The sequence below is a fragment of the Lissotriton helveticus genome, chromosome 10, assembly GCF_964261635.1.
Source record: "Lissotriton helveticus chromosome 10, aLisHel1.1, whole genome shotgun sequence".
Classification (NCBI taxonomy): domain Eukaryota; kingdom Metazoa; phylum Chordata; class Amphibia; order Caudata; family Salamandridae; genus Lissotriton; species Lissotriton helveticus.
Genome location: NC_136071.1, coordinates 1,160,091,340 through 1,160,113,355, shown reverse-complemented (window position 1 = coordinate 1,160,113,355; position 22,016 = coordinate 1,160,091,340). Strand labels below are relative to the sequence as shown.

The following is a 22,016-nucleotide window of genomic DNA, read 5'->3' as shown; positions in this document are numbered from 1 at the left end:
AAAGTAGATGTATTTACTGTGGTCCATACTACTAATCGTGTCCTCCTTTTCTCTACTCCTTTCAGGATGACCTACACCAGGGACAGAGCCTGGACCAGTGCCACTGGCGCCAGCTGGATGAAGACCAACCGCCTGAAACTCAACTCAGACAAGACCGAGGTCCCCATCCTCGGACCCACTCCCGCCACATGGGATGACTCCTGATGGCCTGCCACCCTGGGAGCTGCACCCACACCTACCGACCACGCACGCAACCTGGGGGTCGTCCTGGACTCATCGCTCTCAATGACCCAGCAAGTCAACGCGGTCTCCTCCTCCTGCTTCAACATCTTCTGCATGCTTCGCAAGATCTACAGATGAATCCCCACCGGAACCAGAAGGACTGTCACCCACGCCCTGATCAGCAGCAGACTGGACTACGGTAACGCAGGAACCACGGGCAAACTCCAGAAGCGACTCCAGCGCTTACAGAACGCCTCCGCACGCCTCATCCTCGACATACCCCACCACATCCACATCACTGCCCACCTGAAAGACCTGCACTGGCTCCCAATGAAAAAGAGGAGCACCTTCAAGCTCCTCACATACGCCCACAAAGCACTTCACAACGCCAGCTGATTCGCCGACCTCGCCACCATCCCACGCATCCACAGGACCACCACCTTCAGCAGATCCTTCTCCTACCTCGTGTCCAAGACATGGAATACCCTCCCCTCACATCTGCGACAGACCTAGGACCTACTGACCTTCAGGAGACTTTTCAAGACCTGGCTGTTCGAGCAGTAGCTGACCCCCCTCCCCCGCTCAGCGCCTTGGGGCCCTCACGGGTGATTAGTGCGCTTTACAAATATGTGATTGATTTATTGATTGATTGCCGCAAGGCATGACTTCTGGTCCTGCAGGCTTGCCTACTTTTAGTAAGTTAAAATTATCATGTTTTCTTTCTTTTACAACTATTAATCTCACATGATTCCTACACGGCATGGCCATGCCTTTGAAGGAGCGAAGCAACAAGCTTATCAACTTCAGAAATAGTATTTCAAATGATCACAACATGCACAACTGTTGCCCCATCACACATTCTTCTAAAAATATCTTGTAATGCCATCCTTTATAACAGTCTGATTTACTCCTACTATTAGCCCAACTATTCCCAGACTAGATCTAAGCCTAGCCATCGCCCTACGTCATCCTTATTAATCCCACGCTTTTTTAAAGAATCATATTTTTTGCACAATTAGTTGGATAATAATTTAGGTGGATGTGGGTCAGGAGTCTGGAGTCAGGTTGGGGAATGGCAAGTCACTGAAATTATTATATGGCAATAGTAGACTAAATATATGAGCAGGATTAATTAAATTATCTGTTCTGAACAGTCAAATTCTGCAGCATAAATTAATGAGCCTCATATTTCTGTCATAAAACAAACATATTCCCCTCATGTGCTCATTTTTGTATTAAATCATCCCTTAATAGGTAAAACACTAATTCCATAAGTACAGTTCTAACATCTAAGCCAAAATACAATCTCTGTCTCATTATAGTTAAAATACTATTAAATGTATAAAACATCATAAAAAACATCATATTACATATCAAAAACATGCTCACAATCATAAAAATATTTTTACGTAAATCTCATGTCGATGTGGCGTTTTAGTGGGTTTAGATATGAGTCACACCACCTTAATCAGGACATATCATTAAAAACAATTACTACTGTGGTCTACTTGTTACACTACGTTCCCTCCTATTCATCAGAAGCCACCTGAATAGAATTTCTTCTTTCCTGCTTGCCAAAATATTCTTTCTTATTCTTTTTTCACTGAGCTGGGTCCTCTGTCCCTTACTCAAATTATGTCAGGGAGTTCTTTTTTAGACATCAAGAAAAAGCAAAATATGCAGCATAATTCAGCAAATTTTGAGTCAGAATTACTTCATTATTTTGGCGGAAGAATGTTAGCGAGCCAATCAATTGATGGGAAGAGGGACTTGGAAAAAGCTGAAAGAGGTACAGACTAGGGGTCTGGCGGAGTTCATGGCATCTGCCCACTCAAGTTCGGCAAAACTCTACCAACCGCTGCATTGCGCAAGCAAGAAAATTAGGCGCCTGACCGCCTTCCGGTGAGATTTCTCAGCGCTGGTGGTCGCTTCAGGTTGCTACTCCTCGCATTGGGAAGGCTGCCGCTCAAAGGGAGAAAGCTGCCACTCGCGTGGAAAAACAACTCTAGCAGCAGAAGAAGCTGCACCCTCTGGCACGCTGCCTTTCACACTGATTTTACAGCCCGGGACTAGTTCCAGGTGCTAAAAATCAGCAGAGGCAGCGTGATGTGTGTAGGAAGCTGGCTCTGTGTGTACTATACCAAACTAAGGTATAGTGTGCACAGAATCCATGGAGTCCCCAGATGTGTAGCAGAAGTTAAATCAGGTAAGTACTAACAGCTCTCTTTGTGGTAGTGTGGGTGAGCAGTTAGGCTTATCCAGAGGTATGTTAAGAATGTATTGTATACACTCCATCAAGGCGGATGGCACACACTCAGAGACGGGATCCAGACCAATTAGGTGAGTATAAAAAAGGTATACTTATGTTTTATTTTAGAACCAAGCAGGAATTGGCACAGGCAGGTAACAATGACCCAGTTGCCTACTAGATAACTGCACTCGTGACTGTCTGTTTAGTATTAAAATATAGCAATTTTTGGAGTTTAGCTGAGTTATGACAACTTTTGGTCCCGGTGCCACTGCTCCTGCTGCACCATTTAAATCAAGCCCCTTTTAACTGCAAGGTAACTGCAATTGTGACTGCCAGTATAGTAGTAAAATATAGCAATTTTAGGTGTTTAATGGGGTGCCTAGAGCTTTTGGTCCTGATGTCACTGCATCTGCTGTACCCTTGAAATCATGACCCTGTTGTCTGCCAGTTAGCTGCACTTGTGACTGCCAGTTTACTTTTAGCAATAATCTGGGTTTAGCGGGCCCCTAGAGCATTTGGCCCCGGTGGCACTGAACCTGCTGCACCATTCAAATCAAGTCCCTTCTAACTGCAAGGTAGCTACAATTGTGACTGCCTCTTTAGTAATCAATGTAGCAATATTATGTCTTTATAGGAGTTCTGACAACTTTTAGACCCAGTGCTACCGCACCTGCTGCACCATTCAAATCTTGACCCTGTTGTCTGCAAGGTAACTGCACGGCGGCTGCCTTTTTAGTAGTAAAATATAGATAGCTCTTGCATATCAACTTTATTTTTAACTCGCAATGTTTATTACATTATTTAGAATTTGATCATAATGACCAAATAGATTAGCTTGAAAATAAATCCGATAATGCCAACAAAGTGCAAAGAAAGGTGCCGAGGCATGGATAGGAAATGCAGCAAATGTTCTAAAGCTAAAGCAGCTGCTTTACACAACTAAGTAATAAAAAGCAAGCATTCCAGCATACTGTTAGGAGCCGTCTGCCTTTTCTATAGGAAGAGATCTTATCTTGACAGGGAATGGGGCTCAAACAGTAGGAACAGCTTTAGTAGAGGTATCGTAAATGCTTGCATACAGGGGATGCTAAAAGAAAAAAGGTTCCACACAAAATCAAATGAACACAGTAATTTGTGTTATGGGAACTGATATGAGTCCTCTTTAAAGCTATAGTAAACAAAAGAGATTTCTCAAAGGCGAAACCTAATAAGCATGTTTTCTAAACCAAGATGTAGCATCCTTCCAAATTTAGTGTAATTCTGTTCAAGTTTTAGCTGTACGGCTTTCTAAAAAAAATCAATAGAAAATGTTGGGGATTTTTTATTTTGGGAACCCCCTTTTTCTCAGCTCTTGCTTGGCAGATCACCCCAAAACTTTCCACAATGAAACTACTGAAAAAATACATCGAATTGTGAAAGTGCCAAAGTTATTAGAAAACCATATAAAAGGCATATATTCCACCTACACCCTAGAAAAGGTGCCTCCAAGGCGCTCGGTTGGGGAAAACCTTTAAACCACACAACAACGACTCCCATTGGTTTAGTCCTGACGTATTTAAATTTGTAGAACACTGGGAAGGAAAAATAATCACAGGAACCAATCGAAACTCCTTCTGGGATACAGGATATTCCAGGATGTGCAGGCAGTGGCCTCTGGGAGTTACCAATGCTCGTTTATTGAAAGGTGAGCTCACCGCGGGGAAAGTCCCCACCCGCCCTCGGGTCCTGTGAGTGCCCGCACCGCTGCCACTGCCCGGCTCCTTCTATCTCCCGAGCGCCTCCCTGTAGCCCCTCCCCCACCAGGAAGACGCATCCACGAGGATGAATCACCGAGCAGCCCCGCAGCAGGCGTCTCTGGCACACCCTCCGCTGCTCACATAAAGCGCTGCCCGGCCCGGACGGCGGCACTGCTTCACCCTCGCTCCAGAGAGCCACACTCATCCCCGCCGAGCGCAGGCGCCGAATCCCGACGAGCTGCAGGATGACAGCGCCAGGGAGGGCCCCCGAGCCCCTTCACTACTCGGTCGGGATCCTGTCAGTCTCTGCAGGTAAGACCCGTGCCCGCGGTTTACGGAGCTGGCGACGTTAAGCTATGTTAAGTAAGATAGCTCAGTGACTTAATGCACGTGCCTGAAAACGCAGGTGCTTCATGAAACTCAGAACTAGCGCCTAAAACTCATTCATTGAACTGTGAGAGGTGGCAATTTCACAGCGCTTAGATGCCCAGTGGTGTCAAGCGCCGTGTGATTATTACGTTGAGAATTATAAGTGGGGGTACAAACCAACCCTCGGTTGAACTTTGGAAATTTAGCGTTAGAAAATGAAAAACAAGGATTTCCATAGGGAAGCATTGCTGAATCTAGCGCCCAGAAACAACGTTGTGATGTCCTTGTGTGATGTCATGTGCCTAAACTGGCGTCATAGACTAGCTACGGGCCCCTGGAAGAACATGAAAGACTGGGGTTCGTCTGTATAGTGATGTCCAGGGACAAGATGCCGCCGTCTGAAGTCATGTTCCCTGAGTGACGTCACTTTCCAGTGTCAGTGATGCCACCGCTGAAGTCATGTTCCCTGAGTGACGTCACTTTCCAGTGTCAGTGATGCCACCGCCCGAAGTCATGTTCCCTGCGTGACGTCACTTTCCAGTGTCAGTGATGCCGCCGCCTGAAGTCATGTTCCCTGAGTGACGTCAATTTCCAGTGTCAGTGATACTATCGCTGAAGTCAGGTTCCCTGAGTGACGTCACTTTCCAGTGTCAGTGATGCCACTGCTGAAGTCACGTTCCCTGAGTGACGTCACTTTCCAGTGTCAGCGATGCCAGTTACCTGAGTGACGTCACTTTCCAGTGTCAGTGATGCCACCGCCCGAAGTCATGTTCCCTGAGTGGTCTGTGTGTTTTGTCGTGTCCTGTGCCATATATTAATCCTCTACCCAGAATAGCCAAACTGTGAGGTCACTCCAAGATTAGGGTTTATGATCCGACTAAGAGAAAACAATATTCTCTGCACTAAGGAGCTCATTTAAATATGTAATTATTTTAATATGAGAAATTGGGACGTACCGGCGGCGAAAGGGACTTGTAAATAAGAACGTGTGTAGTTAGAATACGTGCCAGGATGGTCAGTTTTCTCATTAAAATGGTTCAAGCTGAATGGATTTTAAACAAAAAGGAGAAGGACCGAGATGAACGGACTTGTTCTATTTCTTAAATGACGTATTATTACATTTCTTAAAAGGCCATTGGCTGAGCTGCTGCCTAGGGAGGAAGCCTGCAGGGTGTGTGCTGTTTACTATTCATTGCGGTTTTTCCTGTCTTTCCAGGGTCTCTCCTGCTTGCCGTGAGTTCCTACACCTCCAACAGGTCGCCGCCCCTCATCCCCAGCACAGCCCTGGGGGTCCTGCTGGTCACGGTGGCAGCTCTTCTGGGGTACACAGGTGAGACCCCAAGGGGGGGCATCCGATGGTGAGGGGTCTTCATTCATCTCGTGGGCACTAGGGTGTGATTAGGATGAATTAAAGCCAAGTTAATCTGTTAACTTAGTGGGTGACTATAGTGTCTGTCAATGAGGAATGAATGAATGAATTAATTAATGATAACATTTATGAAGCACAACTGTTACCAACACGGACTGCGTTCAGCTGGAAGCCAGGTCTGCACGCTTTCAACTGAACTGAAAAGCCACGTTTTGAAACTTTTGCAAAATTTCAGAAAATCCTCCTCACCCCTAGAGACTCCATGCTCGTGCTGCATAAATTAGGGGCCAACAGGAGGAATGCTCTTGTGTTCACTTTACAATACCGAGTACGATGGAACGCCAGTATCCCTGCATCCGAGGACCACCACAGTGATGCTGAGGCTGGTGTGAGACAACTGAACAAGAGATATCCCTCACTCTGAAGGGTGGGGGTCCAGGGTGTGAAGTGTGTACAGGGGCCTGGGCGGAGTTCGTGGATTAGTGGAACTCTGCAAAGTGACAAAAAAACTCTGCCGAGCTACGCGGAGTTGCGCTTGTGGCGGAGTGTGCTAGGTTGCGCCGTTCACGCTGATTTTCAGCGCCCGGTGTTTGTCCCACACTATAGAGTCAGCGCAAATTGCACCACGTGCAGCACAAGAGAGAACTGCTTCTTTCTCCCACTCAAGTAGATCTTCTACTCGAGCAACAGATTCCTCAACGCGAGCTGAAATGTTCTCAATGCGAGCGGTGGCCACCATCGGCGACTCTCGCCGGGAGGTGGTCTTGAGTAAGATTCTCCTCACTCACGCTCACCAACGTTCACGAGGGAGGATAAAAGCTCCCCTCCGCTGAGTATTTTGGAACTCCGCGTGCTACATGGAGCGCGGAGTTGGAGCGGAATTTCACACCCGGCCCTAGACTGCCCACAGCACAAGCACCGGGCACAGAATGAATTCCGGACGAGGACAAGAACTAAACACCAATTCTTAGGGGAAATCAAATACCTGAGCTAAAAGTATTCAGTAGTGTCAAAAACCGAGTGTCTGCAGTTAAGCTTAAGTTACTTTTATTACAAGGTAAATACTAACGGGGTAGTGGGAGCTTTGCAGCTCATTTATTCCACCCCCATCCTAAGCCCCTTACAATGGCTGCCAATTCATGCTATTACATTTTAAGGTGCTGTGTATTGTGCCCAGAGCTATATATTTCACATCCCCAATGTCCTTAACTAAACATTGACAAGATGTTGTCCATCCAGAGGTCATCATCATATCCTCTTGGATTCTAAGCAGGGTCACTTCCTGGACTCTTCCCAAGGCAGGTCTCAGCTGTGCCTTGTAGTTGACCTCCAAGCCAGGCCATGCCTCAGCTGTGCAGCCCTCGAGCATGCTTTCTAGGCCTGGCTCAGGAGCAGGGTCATGTATTCCAGGTTGAATCCTATCCTTGGTGGAAACCCACAACTTATGAGCTCTTGCCCTGGTCAGGCTCTCCTCAAGGGATCACTGAAAGAATATCGACTACCACAATATCGAGTACCCAAAATATCGAGGTGAAAATATCTACTACAAAAATATCGAGTTTGTATGTACAAACAGGTAAGTACAAAAATATCGACTACAAAATATCGTTTACAAAAATATCGTTGTAAAAAATATCGACTTTACTAAAAACAATGTTTAATTACATTAATATAAAAAATTAATTACTAAAATATAATTAACAATACTTAAAATAACTTTTAATAATTAAATATTTAATGAAAGTAAAAAAAATATATATTTTTAATCATATTTCTTAAAACATATATATATAGTAACAACATTTAATTAAATAATAGGCAATATTGTATATGTACCCCAAAAACCCAAAACTGACCCTGAACCCTAAAAATACCCCTTTACCCAAAAACTAAAAACTGACCCTGAACCCTAAAAATAACCCTTTACCCAAAAACTGAAAACTGACCCTGAACCCTAAAAATACCCCTTGACCCAAAAACTGAAAACTGACCCTGAACCCTAAAAATACCCCTTTACCCAAAAACTGAAAACTGACCCTGAACCCTAAAAATACCCCTTTACCCAAAAACTGAAAACTGACCCTGAACCCTAAAAATACCCCTTTACCCAAAAACTAAAAACTGACCCTGAACCCTAAAAATACCCCTTTACCCAAAAACTGAAAACTGACCCTGAACCCTAAAAATATCCCTTTACCCAAAAACTGAAAACTGACCCTGAACCCTAAAAATACCCCTTTACCCAAAAACTAGTAACTGACCCTGAACCCTAAAAATACCCCTTTACCCAAAAACTGAAAACTGACCCTGAACCCTAAAAATACCCCTTTACCCAAAAACTGAAAACTGACCCTGAACCCTAAAAATACCCCTTTACCCAAAAAACTAAAAACTGACCCTGAACCCTAAAAATACCCCTTTCATTTAACATAATTAGCAATTAATCAATTAAATAAAATTAATTACCAATTACATTTTAATTAATTAACAAACATTTTTTAATTAACAATTAATTAAATATTACTACCAATTATTAAATTAACATATTTAATTAATTATAATTAAATTACTTCCCACCCTATTCCCCTATAAACCCACAACCCGCTAGAGAAAATACATTATTTTAATTGACATAATTAGCAATTAATCAATTAAATAAAATTAATTACCAATTACATTTTAAATAATTAACATATATTATTTAATTACCAATTAATTAATTATTACTACCAATTAATAATATTACATATTTTCTCAATTATAATTAAATTACTTCCCACCCTATTCCCCTATAAACCCACAACCCGCTAGAGAAAATAAATTATTTTAATTGACATAATTAGCAATTAATCAATTAAATAAAATTAATTACCAATTAAATTTTAAATAATTAACATATATTATTTAATTACCAATTAATTAATTATTACTACCAATTAATAAATTTACATATTTAATTAATTATAATTAAATTACTTCCCACCCTATTCCCCTATAAACCCACAACCCGCTAGAGAAAATAAATTATTTTAATTGACATAATTAGCAATTAATCAATTAAATAAAATTAATTACCAATTAAATTTTAAATAATTAACATATATTATTTAATTACCAATTAATTAATTATTACTACCAATTAATAAATTTACATATTTAATTAATTATAATTAAATTACTTCCCACCCTATTCCCCTATAAACCCACAACCCGCTACAGAATTAAATTACACAATAATTAAAAAAATAATTAATTAAAAAAAATAATAAAATAAATTGACACTTTTCACACATATTATAACATAAACACACTATAAATAATTAAATATTATTTAAAAAACTATATTTTTTACTATCTAGATTATATACTTGGATATTTTCACTGTCTATATTATTTACAGTCGATATTACTTCACTTAACTTAAAAACGATATTTTGGCTGTCGATATTCTGTCTAGTCGATATTTTCTCCAAACGATATTTAAAACTCGATATTCTGTCCAGACGATATTTTGGAGTCGATATTATGTCTGTGCACCCTCCTCAAGGCTGATCCTCAGAGCTCATTCTAAGTCTAACATGAATATTAGGTAGTGTCCATGAAATACTGGTATGTTTGACAAGTTGTGGGCACAAGAGGACACAAGGGCCAATCACACGTTGAAGCCTTTTAAAAAGCTAGTCTACCACTGAGCACATCTTCCGCAGAGCTCGCCTTCCATATTAGATTAGAGGGCGTTGCATCCAGTGGTCAAAGGGATCGCAGACTGGACCACATATAGATAATTTATCCTCTGTGTGCATTACCTCTGGGAAGGTCCTGTCTATATCAGGAGGGTCGAGATCCAATAGGAGTACTAAAAATCTACTCCTGAAACCCCGTAGATTTCGGAAAGCGAAAACTTACAAACGCTCCTTCTCAGGAATGGCACCCAGGATCTGGAATGCGCTCCCTCCTGAAACACGGCTAATCACCTCCACTGCACTCTTCAAGAAAGAGGTGAAAACAATGCTTCTGGCCAATATTTCCTGATCGCTACAGATGTTGGGTCAGAGACTCTGCATTGCTTGTATCGCTGCTCTGCCTATCCTCGACTTGTTGGGGGCACTATTACGCTACTCTATTACTACTGACCAAGATATGATACACGTTAGTTTACTGATCCACCTGTACGCCATGGTAGTCGGATCAATGACCTGTGCTGCTATATACTACTCCCTTACCTGATCATATATGGAGTGGTTTTATGTTGTTTTTTTTCATCCATGTTATTACCATGTTACTTACCATGTTATTACCATGTTATTACCATGTTACCATGTTACCTACCTGATCATATATGGATTGGTGTTATGTCTGTTTTTATCATCCATGTTATTACCTTGTCACTGATTATTATATTGTTCCCATTATCTCTGTTTACTCTGTTGCCCCTTCCCTGTCTTTGTGAAGCGCTCTGATATCTGTAAGGATCTTGTTCGCGCTATATAAAACTTTGAATAAATAAATAAATAAATAAATAAGATCTGAGTACTCAATGTCCAGGTAGGTAAACCAGGATACTACACTAAGATGAAGCTCCTGCAGGGTCCCCGAGGTGCAGTGCCCGTCCGATCTCAATGCTCCGAGGGCAGTGAAGTCTGAATGGCCTTCAGCCTCATTTTGGGATGCATGTAACATGTCCAGGCGGTCTCCCTGTACACACCATACCTTTACAATGTACTTACAAGTGAAGGAACCTAATTATGAGGGACACTAACTAACATTACTAAGGAAAAGACCAGTGCCCCCCACACTAACCACTGCTACCAACCATCCTTCTTCCCATGCACAGTAGTCACCCACCACTGTGTTCTCTGAAACCTCAAGTTCATTACACTCACCCTTAGGATCTTCTGTAATTTGAGAGCTCCTGCCAGGAAATGTAAAGGGCACAGTATTAGGGTCAAGGTTTGTATCGCACAAGTAGGCTGGGAGGAAAACAACAATAGGGTGATTTGACAAAATGTACAATGTTTTCTTTTCACATTCCTTATTTCCTGTTTTCTCTATGGCTTCTTTTTCTATTTTCTTTTCTTTGTTTCCCTCATTATTTGTCCTGTTTATTTATTTATTCATTCCTTTTGATTTTCTACCTATCTTTATGTTTTTCCCATTTCATCCTTACTCCTTCCGATTCCTTTTGCTCGTTCCGACTCTCTCACAAATATAGTCTCTCTCATGCTCTTTCTCTCACTCTCTCTCTCTGTGCTTCTCTCATAGACATAGTTCCTCTTCTCATCTCTGATAATATCTTCTCTATCTTTCTCTTCTATCCCATTCTGCCCTCTATGTTCCTTTCTCCGTTTCAATCCTTGTTCACCCTTTCATATTCTCTTTCTCTTTGTTCCTGTAAATGGCAGTCAGTCTTTCACTAGCTCATTCCTTCATGTCACTCATCTTCTCCTTCTCTCTTGCAGGAGTCCGAAAGAGCCGAGGACCTATCCCTTTGTTCGTGTCCTTCTCCTTGACGGTCTCCGCATTATGGTGCAGCAAGGGCGTTATCTACATTCTGGAAGGACAGAAGGTCCTGAGTGGAGTCCCTGATCTCCGGGACGCCATGGTCCCTGGGCTGGCCGCCTTCGCCCTGGGTCTACTTATCATCTCTGCAGTTGGGGCTCTTCAGAAGGAAGCCTTTCTCAGTATAATGGCCCTGGCCCTCTCTCTCTCAGCTGCCCATGAGATTGCCACGTATTATGACAGTAGCTTCGGCTCGTCTGCCGTGGCCTGTAGCCACCTTATTGTTTGCATCATTGGGGTTTACTTTGGGGTAGCACGAGCTATTCATATCCTTACTACGAAGCGAATCTCCATCCCTGGCACTGATATGGCCAAGGCTAAAGCCGATGATAAGTCCCAGCCCAACGTCTCCAGCAGAAATGATTTAGTGGTAATCGGTCTTCTTCTGAACATGGCGTCTGCCAGTGTTTTTGGCTGTAGGGTCCTGGGAGTGACCACCAGCCTCTTTGTGGGGCAGGTGCCCTGGCTCTGGACAGCAGCACTTTTCCAGATTGGCGTTTGTGTCCTATCGTATCGTTGTTTCGATCCCTTGTCAGCCACGTTCTTTGGCTTCACCTCTGTCCTAAGGTTTGCTGAGGGTTATTCGTTGCTGTACCGGGTCTGGCAGCCCGATGAGCCTGTTTTCCCAGTCCCATTATTGGTCTTATTTGCCATCTTGTTTTCTGTCCTAGCCCTTTTCATTGTTGGGAAGAGTGTGTGGGACAGCTTGTATCTTCTGTTTTTTGTGGCATACTGCATAGCTGTGGCCTGTCAACCCAACGGTTTCTTCCACGGTGGATCCCAAGGTGTGAATGTGGCAATTTATGTGGCATCGGCTATACTGGCTCTGGCTAAACTTTACAATCTGAAAGCCCCTAAGAAGATCCCAGTGGGGGAGGGGATTTTTAAGAAACTGTTTTCTGCCATGAGTTATTTCAAGTTGCGGCAAGAAAAAGAATTGCATTTCCCCTACCTTGGCTACTCTAAGTATGCTGATGGTGAAGTGTTGGGTCACGTATGCAGCGTCCTGGCAGCCTTTGCGATTACTATGGCTGTTGATCCAATGGACCCACGTGCCACCGTGGTCCTCCCATGGGTGGTGGTCTCTGGTGGGATTCTGAAGCTCGTCTGTGGCTCAGTTGCCTTCTCTCGTGGCAAGACCCTAGAGAGCTGTGCATTTATTCTCTATGGATTCATGTGGATCATCTGGGGCCTTACTAGGTATGGTGGCCTTTACGGATCCACCAGGGGCTTCCACGTGGCAGTGGGCATCATCTGTTTCATGCTCTTCAATGGCTTCATTATCTTCTGCACACTCTTCCTGAACATAGCTTGGTTCCTCTATTCCCTCACCTTTGAGCTCATCCTCATTAGTTTCTTGCTGGATGCAGTCAATGCGCTCCCCGTTGGGTATGATGTCGCTGTCACCATCCTTTTCGGCTTGGTCAGCTTCTACTGCTTCCTATCAGGGCTGGTCAGTAGCACCTTTGAAGAACCTCAACTGCCCATGGGCCGCCCCCTAGTAAAGCTTCAAGGCTGTGAAGGTGGATCCTCAAAGTGCCCTCATCTTCCTGCCAGGAGGACCACATCTGTCCAGCAGATTGCAGGTAAGGACACTCCATGGTCGAAACATGTCAATGACTTGAATGAAACTAGAAATGATGGAACTGCTTATAAAGATAAAGTAAATCATGATCTTTTTTCAGCTTGAATTGCATTGCACATTTTCAACATCTGAATGCTTTTCTAGATTTGGGAACATTCATATCCTAATGGGTCATGAAAATACTTTAGCATATTGTGGGTTCTAGTAATCTCTTAGTCTTCATTGACAACAGGCGCTCTTGGGATCTTTCCAATCAGCAAACAACCCTCGCCATCGTTTTCATGCCGAGGCTTTATCATACTTAAAAATCCTGAATTACTGACATCGGGCCTGATTCACAGAACTAACTTAAGACAAAATCCTAAACTTACTACTTTTGGTATTCACAGAAGGCATTTAGTAGTAGTAAAGTTAGGATTTTATCTTAAGTCTGTCTTAAGTTTGTCTTAAGACTGTCTTAAGTCTGTCTTAAGTCAAATTTATTGAGAAAGGAAAGATCCCTTTGGGTATTTGGTCAAACTTATGCCAAAATCCGGACTTTACTACTACTAAATGCCTTTCTGTGAATACCAAAAGTAGTAAGTTTAGGATTTGTCTTATGTTAGTTCTGTGAATCGTGCCCTTCATCAACGAATTGATGCACATTCAGTGTTACTCTAAATACTTTTCTAAAACTTCCTAAAAGTGATTTTCTAGTTTTTTAGGATGCAAAATGAACAGCCTTTTACCCCTAACAGGGTCTAAACTCAACATTACAGATGTACACTAGATTATGTTGCATCTCCAACCTTTAGGTTAAGAATAGGCTTACAAATCATTAAGTTTGCATTGCATAAAAATTACTCTCTCAAAATCTTATTTAACTAAGAATATATATATATATATACATATATATATATATATATATATATATATATATATATATATATATATATATAGATATATATATATATATATATATATATATATATATATATATATATATATATATATATATTTAACCCCTTCCATGCTTATGACAGAACGGTTCCGTCATGAGCGACGGTTGAGCTGTGCTCATGACAGAACCGTTCCGTCATCGTTCCATTGGCTCAATGGAACGTTCAGCACAGCGCAGGAATCTGCGCCGCGCTGAAGCGGATATATATATATATATATATATATATAGATCGATATAGATATGTAGTTAAATATGATTTCAGAGAGTAATTCCGCTGCAATGGAAACGTATTGATTTGAAAGCATATTTTTATTCTACTGCGCCAATTGTGACCTAAAGACCTCTGAACACCATCTAGGCCTGCCTTATAAATACAGGAGCGGAGCGCTGGCTATTTAATGACTGTATTTCTATGAATGCGCTTAGAAGGCTGCCCATGTGTTACTAACTGGATGGTCCCTTTTGTTCTGTTGCAGAGATCATGAAAGATGGAGGAATCTGTGGCATCCCCACAGACACGGTGTATGTGGTGGTGGGAGCCTGCAATCGCCCGTCTGCCGTTGAGAAGGTGTATAGGTATGTGTTCATTTGAAGACCCCATCTTTCAGTCTTGATATCTGGTACTGAAACACTATATTTTAATATAAAACCCTGAAATGAGAATACATTACCAAATAATGACTCCTGGAAACATTTTTCTGATTAGGAATGCTTTGTGGTTGCATAGGAAGCTTTCTTCAGGGGGTCACGATCAGCTAGACAGAAGAAGAGGGGGTGCCTTGTTTCTTTTTTGACTACAAACTGCAGATACAATTCTAAGAATCTGTCTTTTTTACTAAATGTTTTGCTAAATTTGGGAGTTCAGGATAAGAGATATCTACTGAAATGTCTGATAGAGTGGGCACAGTGTACACCATTGTATATGAAGGTGTCATTTAAAGAGAAGGACCTACAGTAAGTGTTCCAAGCTTCCTTCCACACTTTTGACATTTGTCCTCATTTTCCATCCAGGACAAAACTCAAGCCCAAGGATGCCCCCATGTCGATCTGGATCTCGAACCTGAGGCAGCTGGAGCCGGCTCGGCATCTGTTCAGCCCCCTGCTGTGGGACTTCATGCAGGCAGTCTGGCCAAACCAGATCAGCTTGGTCATCCCAAGAGGTAAGAAACTGGTTTTGAATCCACAAGGAATCCACTCAGCACTTTCTTAATTATCTCCCTTGAAGGTGATGGTTTAATCTCATTTGTAATTCTACCCAACACTCACACATTGAGGTGGAAGTCACACAAATCTCCATGCTTACTCAGGTCTCCCTTTTCGGTACCCATCCTTGGAACACAAATTTAACTCAATCTGAAGCATGCACCTCCATAGTCAGTATTATTTTTTGCCAACATCTGTCCCTACTCGCTGTTTTGCACCACCACCTCTCTTCAGGAGAGTTTTGTGCGCATCCTCTATATTTTCTAAGACGCAATGTTTTCTTATTTCCTCTAAGAAGTATAAGGGACATAAGTCTGGTGGTCCATGGACCACCAGACTTGCGGGGCGTGGCGGAAGCTGTCTTCTGACCACTCTATTATGAATAGGGTGGTCGGGCCACCCTGGGACCACCAAAACCACCTGGTGGTGGTGTGGTGTCTGAGGCCTCTACTATACAGGTGATTCTACTGCAGCACCACAAAGTATATTAGGAGTTTCCGCTCTGCTGCACTTTTCATTGGGGTGCGACTGCCATGGAAAGTGTGGTGGTGAAGAAACAAAGGTGGTCCTTCAGGGCCCCCCTCTGCCTCGGCGCCATAGGGTGCACGCAGGGGGGCTCATGGTGTGTCCCCCTGTCTGCATGCACCTCCATGTCCCTGCATGGAACAAAATGCACAACATTGTGTGTTTCAGTATATGCAGGAACATGCTTTGAGGTCCCCTTCTGGTGCTTATTTTAAAGGCATCAGCGTGGGAATGCCAAAGAACTGCCCGCCAACGACTTAAAAAGTAAAATCTGGCTAGCGGTCTATTTTGGCTTTGGCAGTGTGAAAGTGGGGCAACAGCGTGGCGGCCCACTCCCACAACTAGAGCCTCACACACTGACTTTGACTTCTACCTATAACCTATAACCTGCTGCTGCTAAAAATATTACTGCATATTGTATCGTATTTAACCCCACCCACAATACTGCTAATTCTGCACTGTACCAATATCTCCAACATATACACACACATAACCTACCCAGCTGTACATGTGCTTCCATGTTCTTTGTCAAAAAGCTTTTTTGACTATCCCAAGAGGAGCCATGCACAGCACCATAAAATAAATATATTAAAAGCATTTGTAAAAATTGTCTCCCATGAATGAGCTACAATCCATCAGGTCACTTAGGGTAGTCATGATACTGATGGACTTGAGGGCCAGTGTTCTTGTGAATGGTCAACAAATGGACCCAAGTAATTGGTGCTCAGGGATTAAATGACTGTTGTGTGTTCAAGGGGTATTATCACATTTTGCTGATCTTTCCTCTGCTTTATCTTGAATGAACAGGGGCCTGGCTGGACTGCTTTGGTCTGAAAGACTCCGCAAAGTACATCGGCACTGCGGAGAGCATCGCCATCCGGATCCCAGACTGCTCCGTAACCACACATCTGATAGATCAGGTGAGTGACTGATGACACTGCAATGGTACCACTGCAGCAGTGGGGATGATAGAGACATCTGTGCATCTTGCAAGTGACCCTGACTCAGGCTAATTACCTTGACTTGGAAATGGTGAAGCAGACACAAATTTAATACTTTGGGCTGGGTGATCGGCAGATGCATCACAAGGGTATGATGAATAAACAAATTTAGGTCTAGCAAGACCAGCTGAAACACGTTCCTTTCAATAAGAGGAGTGGCAGACATCACAATTGCATTCAAGACGGGTGATGGGTAGGCATACAACCAGTACCTCTGTGAGGGTGGGATGGTACAACCATTGCCTTACCATTCAAAAATAGGGTTCAATTGACTTCTCCATGGTTTTTTTTAAGATAATGGAGATCATTCCTCATACTATTCATTCCAGATGTAAATATAATGTGTTGGAAACCCCTTGATACCTTTAAAGTGGACAGACAAGTGTACGTCTTCGGGAAGGCTGGTACAACTCAGCTCTTTATATAAATTGGGCGTACACTTATAGAGGGAGGAATGAGACTTCATCTAAGAACCCTCTTAGAAGGTGGTTGTAAAGATAAATCTCTATGTATCACCGCATCCTGTGTTCTATTCAGAGGCCAAGCCCTGCTTCAAGCCCTATATGAAGGAGGTCTCTCTTCTATGCATGTGGAAGAATGTCCATATCCATATGTCCTTAAAGAGAATGAGATTGTGGGCCTCTTGCCACGCCCTTCATACATATAAGGCATAGGAATTCATCTACCATTCTCCTGTGACTAATATTTTTCTCACTTTCTTTTTGGATTTTCTACCAAAGATCAAATCTCACCCCTTTTATAATAGGGGCAGGTGCCCACTAATTTGAGTGTAACTGGCACACCCAGGTGACTCATGAAAATATAAAATGGTGGCCATGTACCATTCCTCAGTGACACTCCTTCTGTAAGAGAACTATCATTGCGCTGAATCATTCACAGAGCTTTTGGTTCCAAATAATATGAACTATTAAAATCTGGACAAGGCACAGATCCCTTTCATTTGAACTACTGCCCTTTACTCCCACCAGTAATGGAAACACTTTGCCAATCCTAACCTCTATAAGCTTTGCATATGTTATTGTTAAAAATCCATCAAACTGTATCCGTGATGAGCACGTCAGGGGATATATCCTAGGGAGCCAATGGAGGTATGTTCTTCTAAAGTTACAGGACATGACTGATTAGTCATCGGGAAGAAATGCATGTAAAGTCTTCGGCTTAAAGGGGACAGTCACCCGGATACATTTGAATCGTTCTAAGCCAATTTATTAGCACCAGAACTTAGAAGTTCCAAACGTTATAAACACTGGTTGACTTTAAACACTGGAAGCGAAGTGAATCCTCAAGTAAGATCGTGTCTCCCACCTTGTGATTGAAAACCAACTTCTACGCAGCCATTGTGCCCACAGCTGTATGGAAAGGGTAAGCTCCTGGCCCCATTAATATCGGTACAAGTTCCGGCTATGTTTTCTAACTGACTCAACAAGGTCTTTATTCCAGTGCTCTCACCAGAACACAGAATGCATATGTGGGCATGTGTATCTTCCTATCCAGTTGCGAGGAGTGAAATGCTGAGAGTGTCACTATGAGCAGAGGCTGTGAACTGTGAATGTATCTAAATTGATCTAAATCCACTGTCTTTGTTTCTCACCAGGTTGGGCCCATTGTGGTTTCTTCAGCCAATCCAAGTGGCGAAGCCGACACCACGCACCACAACCAAGTGTATGCCAAGCTTGGAGACAAGGTATTAGTTATTATAAACCTCAGGGTTTCAGCTTTTTATTATAGTTAGATGGGAATCCAAAGTATTGATTGAGCAAAGAGACCCCTTTGTGGCATGACTGCAGCGAAGCAGATAGCAGCAACACCTTCCATAGTTAAACACTCTTAAAGGTAAAATAGCAGTTCTCTAGAATATGCCTGAGAGGTTTGCTGCAAAGTCTTCAATATCTACCCTTGAACCTGGTCATCCTCTCCTCTTCCTGGACCAATGGAAGCGCCTGAATAATCATAGGAGGCGTGACTATGACAAAGAAAGGTGTGTGCAAAAGAGAATCTCTAATCTGACTATATCTGGGGAAGGAGAAGACCAGGAACATACAATGAGAAGGGCAATGGGAAAAAAATATATAAAAAATATTGGTTTCATATAATGCAGCACATCAAATTGAGTAATAAAATAACTGAGTGGGTTAATGTGCCTTTCCTAGGGATCTTTGTGTCACTTGAACTCATAGGTTTGGATGCAGCCATTGTATCATTGTGAATGGAGTAAAATAAATACTATTTTGGATAGCAAAACAAACAATCATTAAAAGCTCCAAAAGACATCAGTTTCTTGTGTGCTCTGTATAATTCTGCAAGTGCCTCGAATTGTCATCATGTTAAGATTAGGTTTGTATCTTTTTAATTGATGTCTGTGGGTTAATTTGTTTTGTCAAAAGTACTAATATTGGTATAGATGACTTAGCTTATGCTCTTTGGACAGAAACTCTAGTCTAGTCCTGATTCTGAACATCAAATGATCAAACACTTCAAATCTAATTAATTATACCAGTGCAGCCTCACCACCTTTGCTATCAGACCATATATTTGACCAGGGGCTCATATGTGGCTGTTTTTCTCAGGTCGATGGAGTCCTCTGTGATGGGGCTTCTCCGGAGAACATCCCTTCCACCATTGTCAACTGCACCAAGATCGACAGTGGGACCATTGGCTTCTTTCGGATAGGCACCGTGCCCAAATCACAGGTAAGCCCAGAATATCACCATGCAATGTCTCAGTTCAGACATCTAAGGAGCGTAAAGGAAGCTAAAGGCTCCTATTGAATTGTTATTCCAAGGTAACAAATTGGGTGAGAGTCACACAGCAGAGGTAAAGTATGAAATAATACAACATTGTGATACAGAGAAAGAAAATCAGTTTCCTGTTGATTTAGGCAGCCACTGAATGTGAAGGTGTTTCTGGTTGAACGAGACAACACTAGGACATTCTTTTTTATTGAAAAATGTAAATTCTGAATATTCTTAAATATGAATGTTATAAGATATGGCAGAATGTCTGGGCATTGCTCTTGACATCCCAGGGCACAATGCTGAAAGAGTGAAATTGGAATTCTACTTGACATCAAAGCAAAGGCCTTGAAATCCATTCATCTGGAGGCCAAGTACCATTAGTGGAGGGGGGAGCGGAGTTGAGAGAAAGTATATTCTACTTTAACTAACAGTATTGATGGCTTTCATCCCAGGTGCTGCAACTCTTTGAGGAGGTCCAGAAGAAGCATAGCGCTGACCAGGTGACAACACAATCCTTGGAGCTGCCAAACATGTCCGGCACCATCCGTGATGGGTCTGAAGACAATCTGCCACAATCCTACATCAATGAAGCGTTCTCCACTGAAGATGAGCAGCTGTGAGCATCACATCTCTACAGAGTAATGTCCACCTAAATGAGGGATAACTGCAGGACCCTTAAAGGAGTAGAATCTACTGAGTAAACCAGCCTGTGAATTGTGGTTCCTTCCTGTTTCAAATGATCTCCATTGAATACCAAGCAGTATCATCAAGATCCTGCTCATCTGATCATTGTAGCTGTGAAACAGTTCCATGTTGACTTGGGGCCAGTTGGCAAAGTTGCACAGTGTGTTGTACTCTACCTTACATGGTCTCTGAACCCTGCATGTCTCTTCAGACACCAGATTTCAGCTTGGTCACGAGTCGCTCCTTCTTGTCCCTCTTTCAGAAATATTCCTTCTGATTTTGTTTTGTATTGTGCGCTAAACTGACGTCTGGTCGTTTTTCTTGCGCAATCGTTATCTTTTTTATACTTTTTCTGTCTACAGCTTTTACAATGCAAAGATGTTACAATCAAATTTAAACGTTTTGATTTGAAATTTAAATGGAAATTGAAAAAAATAGCAAAGCTACAGCAACTACAATACTATGCTTCAATGAACATCTATCTCCCAGAGATTTGTTTGAGTAGACAACAGGTCTGACTTTTGGTGGTATTTACTCTCTCAGTTGAGGTGGCGCAGGACATTACTTCTGCCACACTGATGGACAGAGGACCGCCATATTTAGAGGTCACTGCTGGTCCAGCGATGATCTCTGTACCTTCAGATGAACTGCTGCTATGGAGGTTTCTTTAAAGGTATCCAAAGGTTTGATGGACAGTGGCCGGCGATTTTGATGGCCATCCACCAAACGTTTTGTAAAACATACTTCCAAAGTTTGAGTTTGTTTCGAAAAACAAATAACTAATAACTCTCACACCAAGGGAGTTGTTTTCCTGGACGTGGGGGTCATTACTTTTTTCCCCTGATTGTCATCCCCCCGTTGAGTGATTTATCTGCGGGATTGCATTACGCGACTCTTCTGAACAGATGGCATCATGGCCTCCTGGATAAGTGAGGGCAATACTTGGTTTAGCCCCAGACAAGCTCTCTTGGGATTACAGGGATGAACATTTATGTTGTGGTGGCCTGTGAAAGAACTAGAGTTTGGGGAAGGTAAACCCCACCAAAGGCATCCTTCCACAAAGAAGTTTTTATCCTGAGTTGTAAAGTCATTTGTGTATGGGACACCTGATGTGTGTGCCTTCCTTCTCTTTGTCATGTAGCCCCTTTCCATTCTTGGTATGTAGCCCCTTTCCAACCTTAAAACCCCAAATCAATTTTGTGAGTTTTGGTATATCATGAAGGACAATTAATCATTTAATATTTATTTATTGATTTGTTTAACTTATTTTATTTGCACTCTGGCAAGACTGTCACAATATGAAGATTGTTTTTTTTTTACAAATCAGTGTTCAACTGTACTTTGGTGGTGGAGCAGGTTTGCTTGTGAACATTTGTATCTAGCCTTGCTCCAAAATTTAAAAAGATTTTAGCCTCAGCAGCAAATCACTTGTTTTTTCTAAATGTTTTTAGAACTTTATTTCCAGGGATTAATCTATGAAACTACAACTTATTAAATAATGTATGGCAATTTTCATAACCTTTATACATGGTTTGTGTTTTCCCATTGGACACCACATGCTATTCCTGCTCCAGCAGAGCCTGTGGTTTTGCCTACCCTCAACATTTACATCATAAACTTCTTGCAGCTTTTGAAAATTCAGTCATACTCAAATGACCAATAACTTAATTAAAAGTACAGTTGAGTTCTGTGTTGAAAAGTATGAAAGCAGTCAACATCTATTTGTGTCACAAATGCATTTTGTAAATGTATTATTATTGGTTTTGTAAGCTGAAATATAACGTACATTGAATTGCAATTGTTGATCAAGTATTAA

At 42.2% G+C, this 22,016-nt stretch overlaps 1 protein-coding gene across 1 annotated transcript; it reads left to right on the top strand.

Annotated features, from left to right (window-relative positions):
- Positions 1-4,175: 4,175 nt before the first annotated feature.
- On the top strand, positions 4,176-21,712 carry LOC144784894 (uncharacterized). Its single transcript, XM_078663989.1, has 9 exons — positions 4,176-4,521; positions 5,795-5,908; positions 11,407-13,092; positions 14,508-14,607; positions 15,043-15,191; positions 16,567-16,679; positions 18,376-18,465; positions 19,349-19,471; positions 19,969-21,712. The coding sequence occupies exons 1-9, from the start codon at positions 4,455-4,457 to the stop codon at positions 20,134-20,136; spliced, it is 2,610 nt and encodes an 869-aa protein (XP_078520115.1). The 5' UTR covers positions 4,176-4,454; the 3' UTR covers positions 20,137-21,712.
- Positions 21,713-22,016: the final 304 nt, after the last annotated feature.

Coding starts and splice junctions, on each gene's coding strand:
- LOC144784894 (XM_078663989.1), top strand. CDS start 4,455: ATGACAGCGCCAGGGAGGGCCCCCGAGCCCCTTCACTACTCGGTCGGG. Junction 13,093..14,507: donor ATCTGTCCAGCAGATTGCAG/GTAAGGACACTC, acceptor GTTCTGTTGCAG/AGATCATGAAAGATGGAGGA. Junction 14,608..15,042: donor GCCGTTGAGAAGGTGTATAG/GTATGTGTTCAT, acceptor TTTTCCATCCAG/GACAAAACTCAAGCCCAAGG.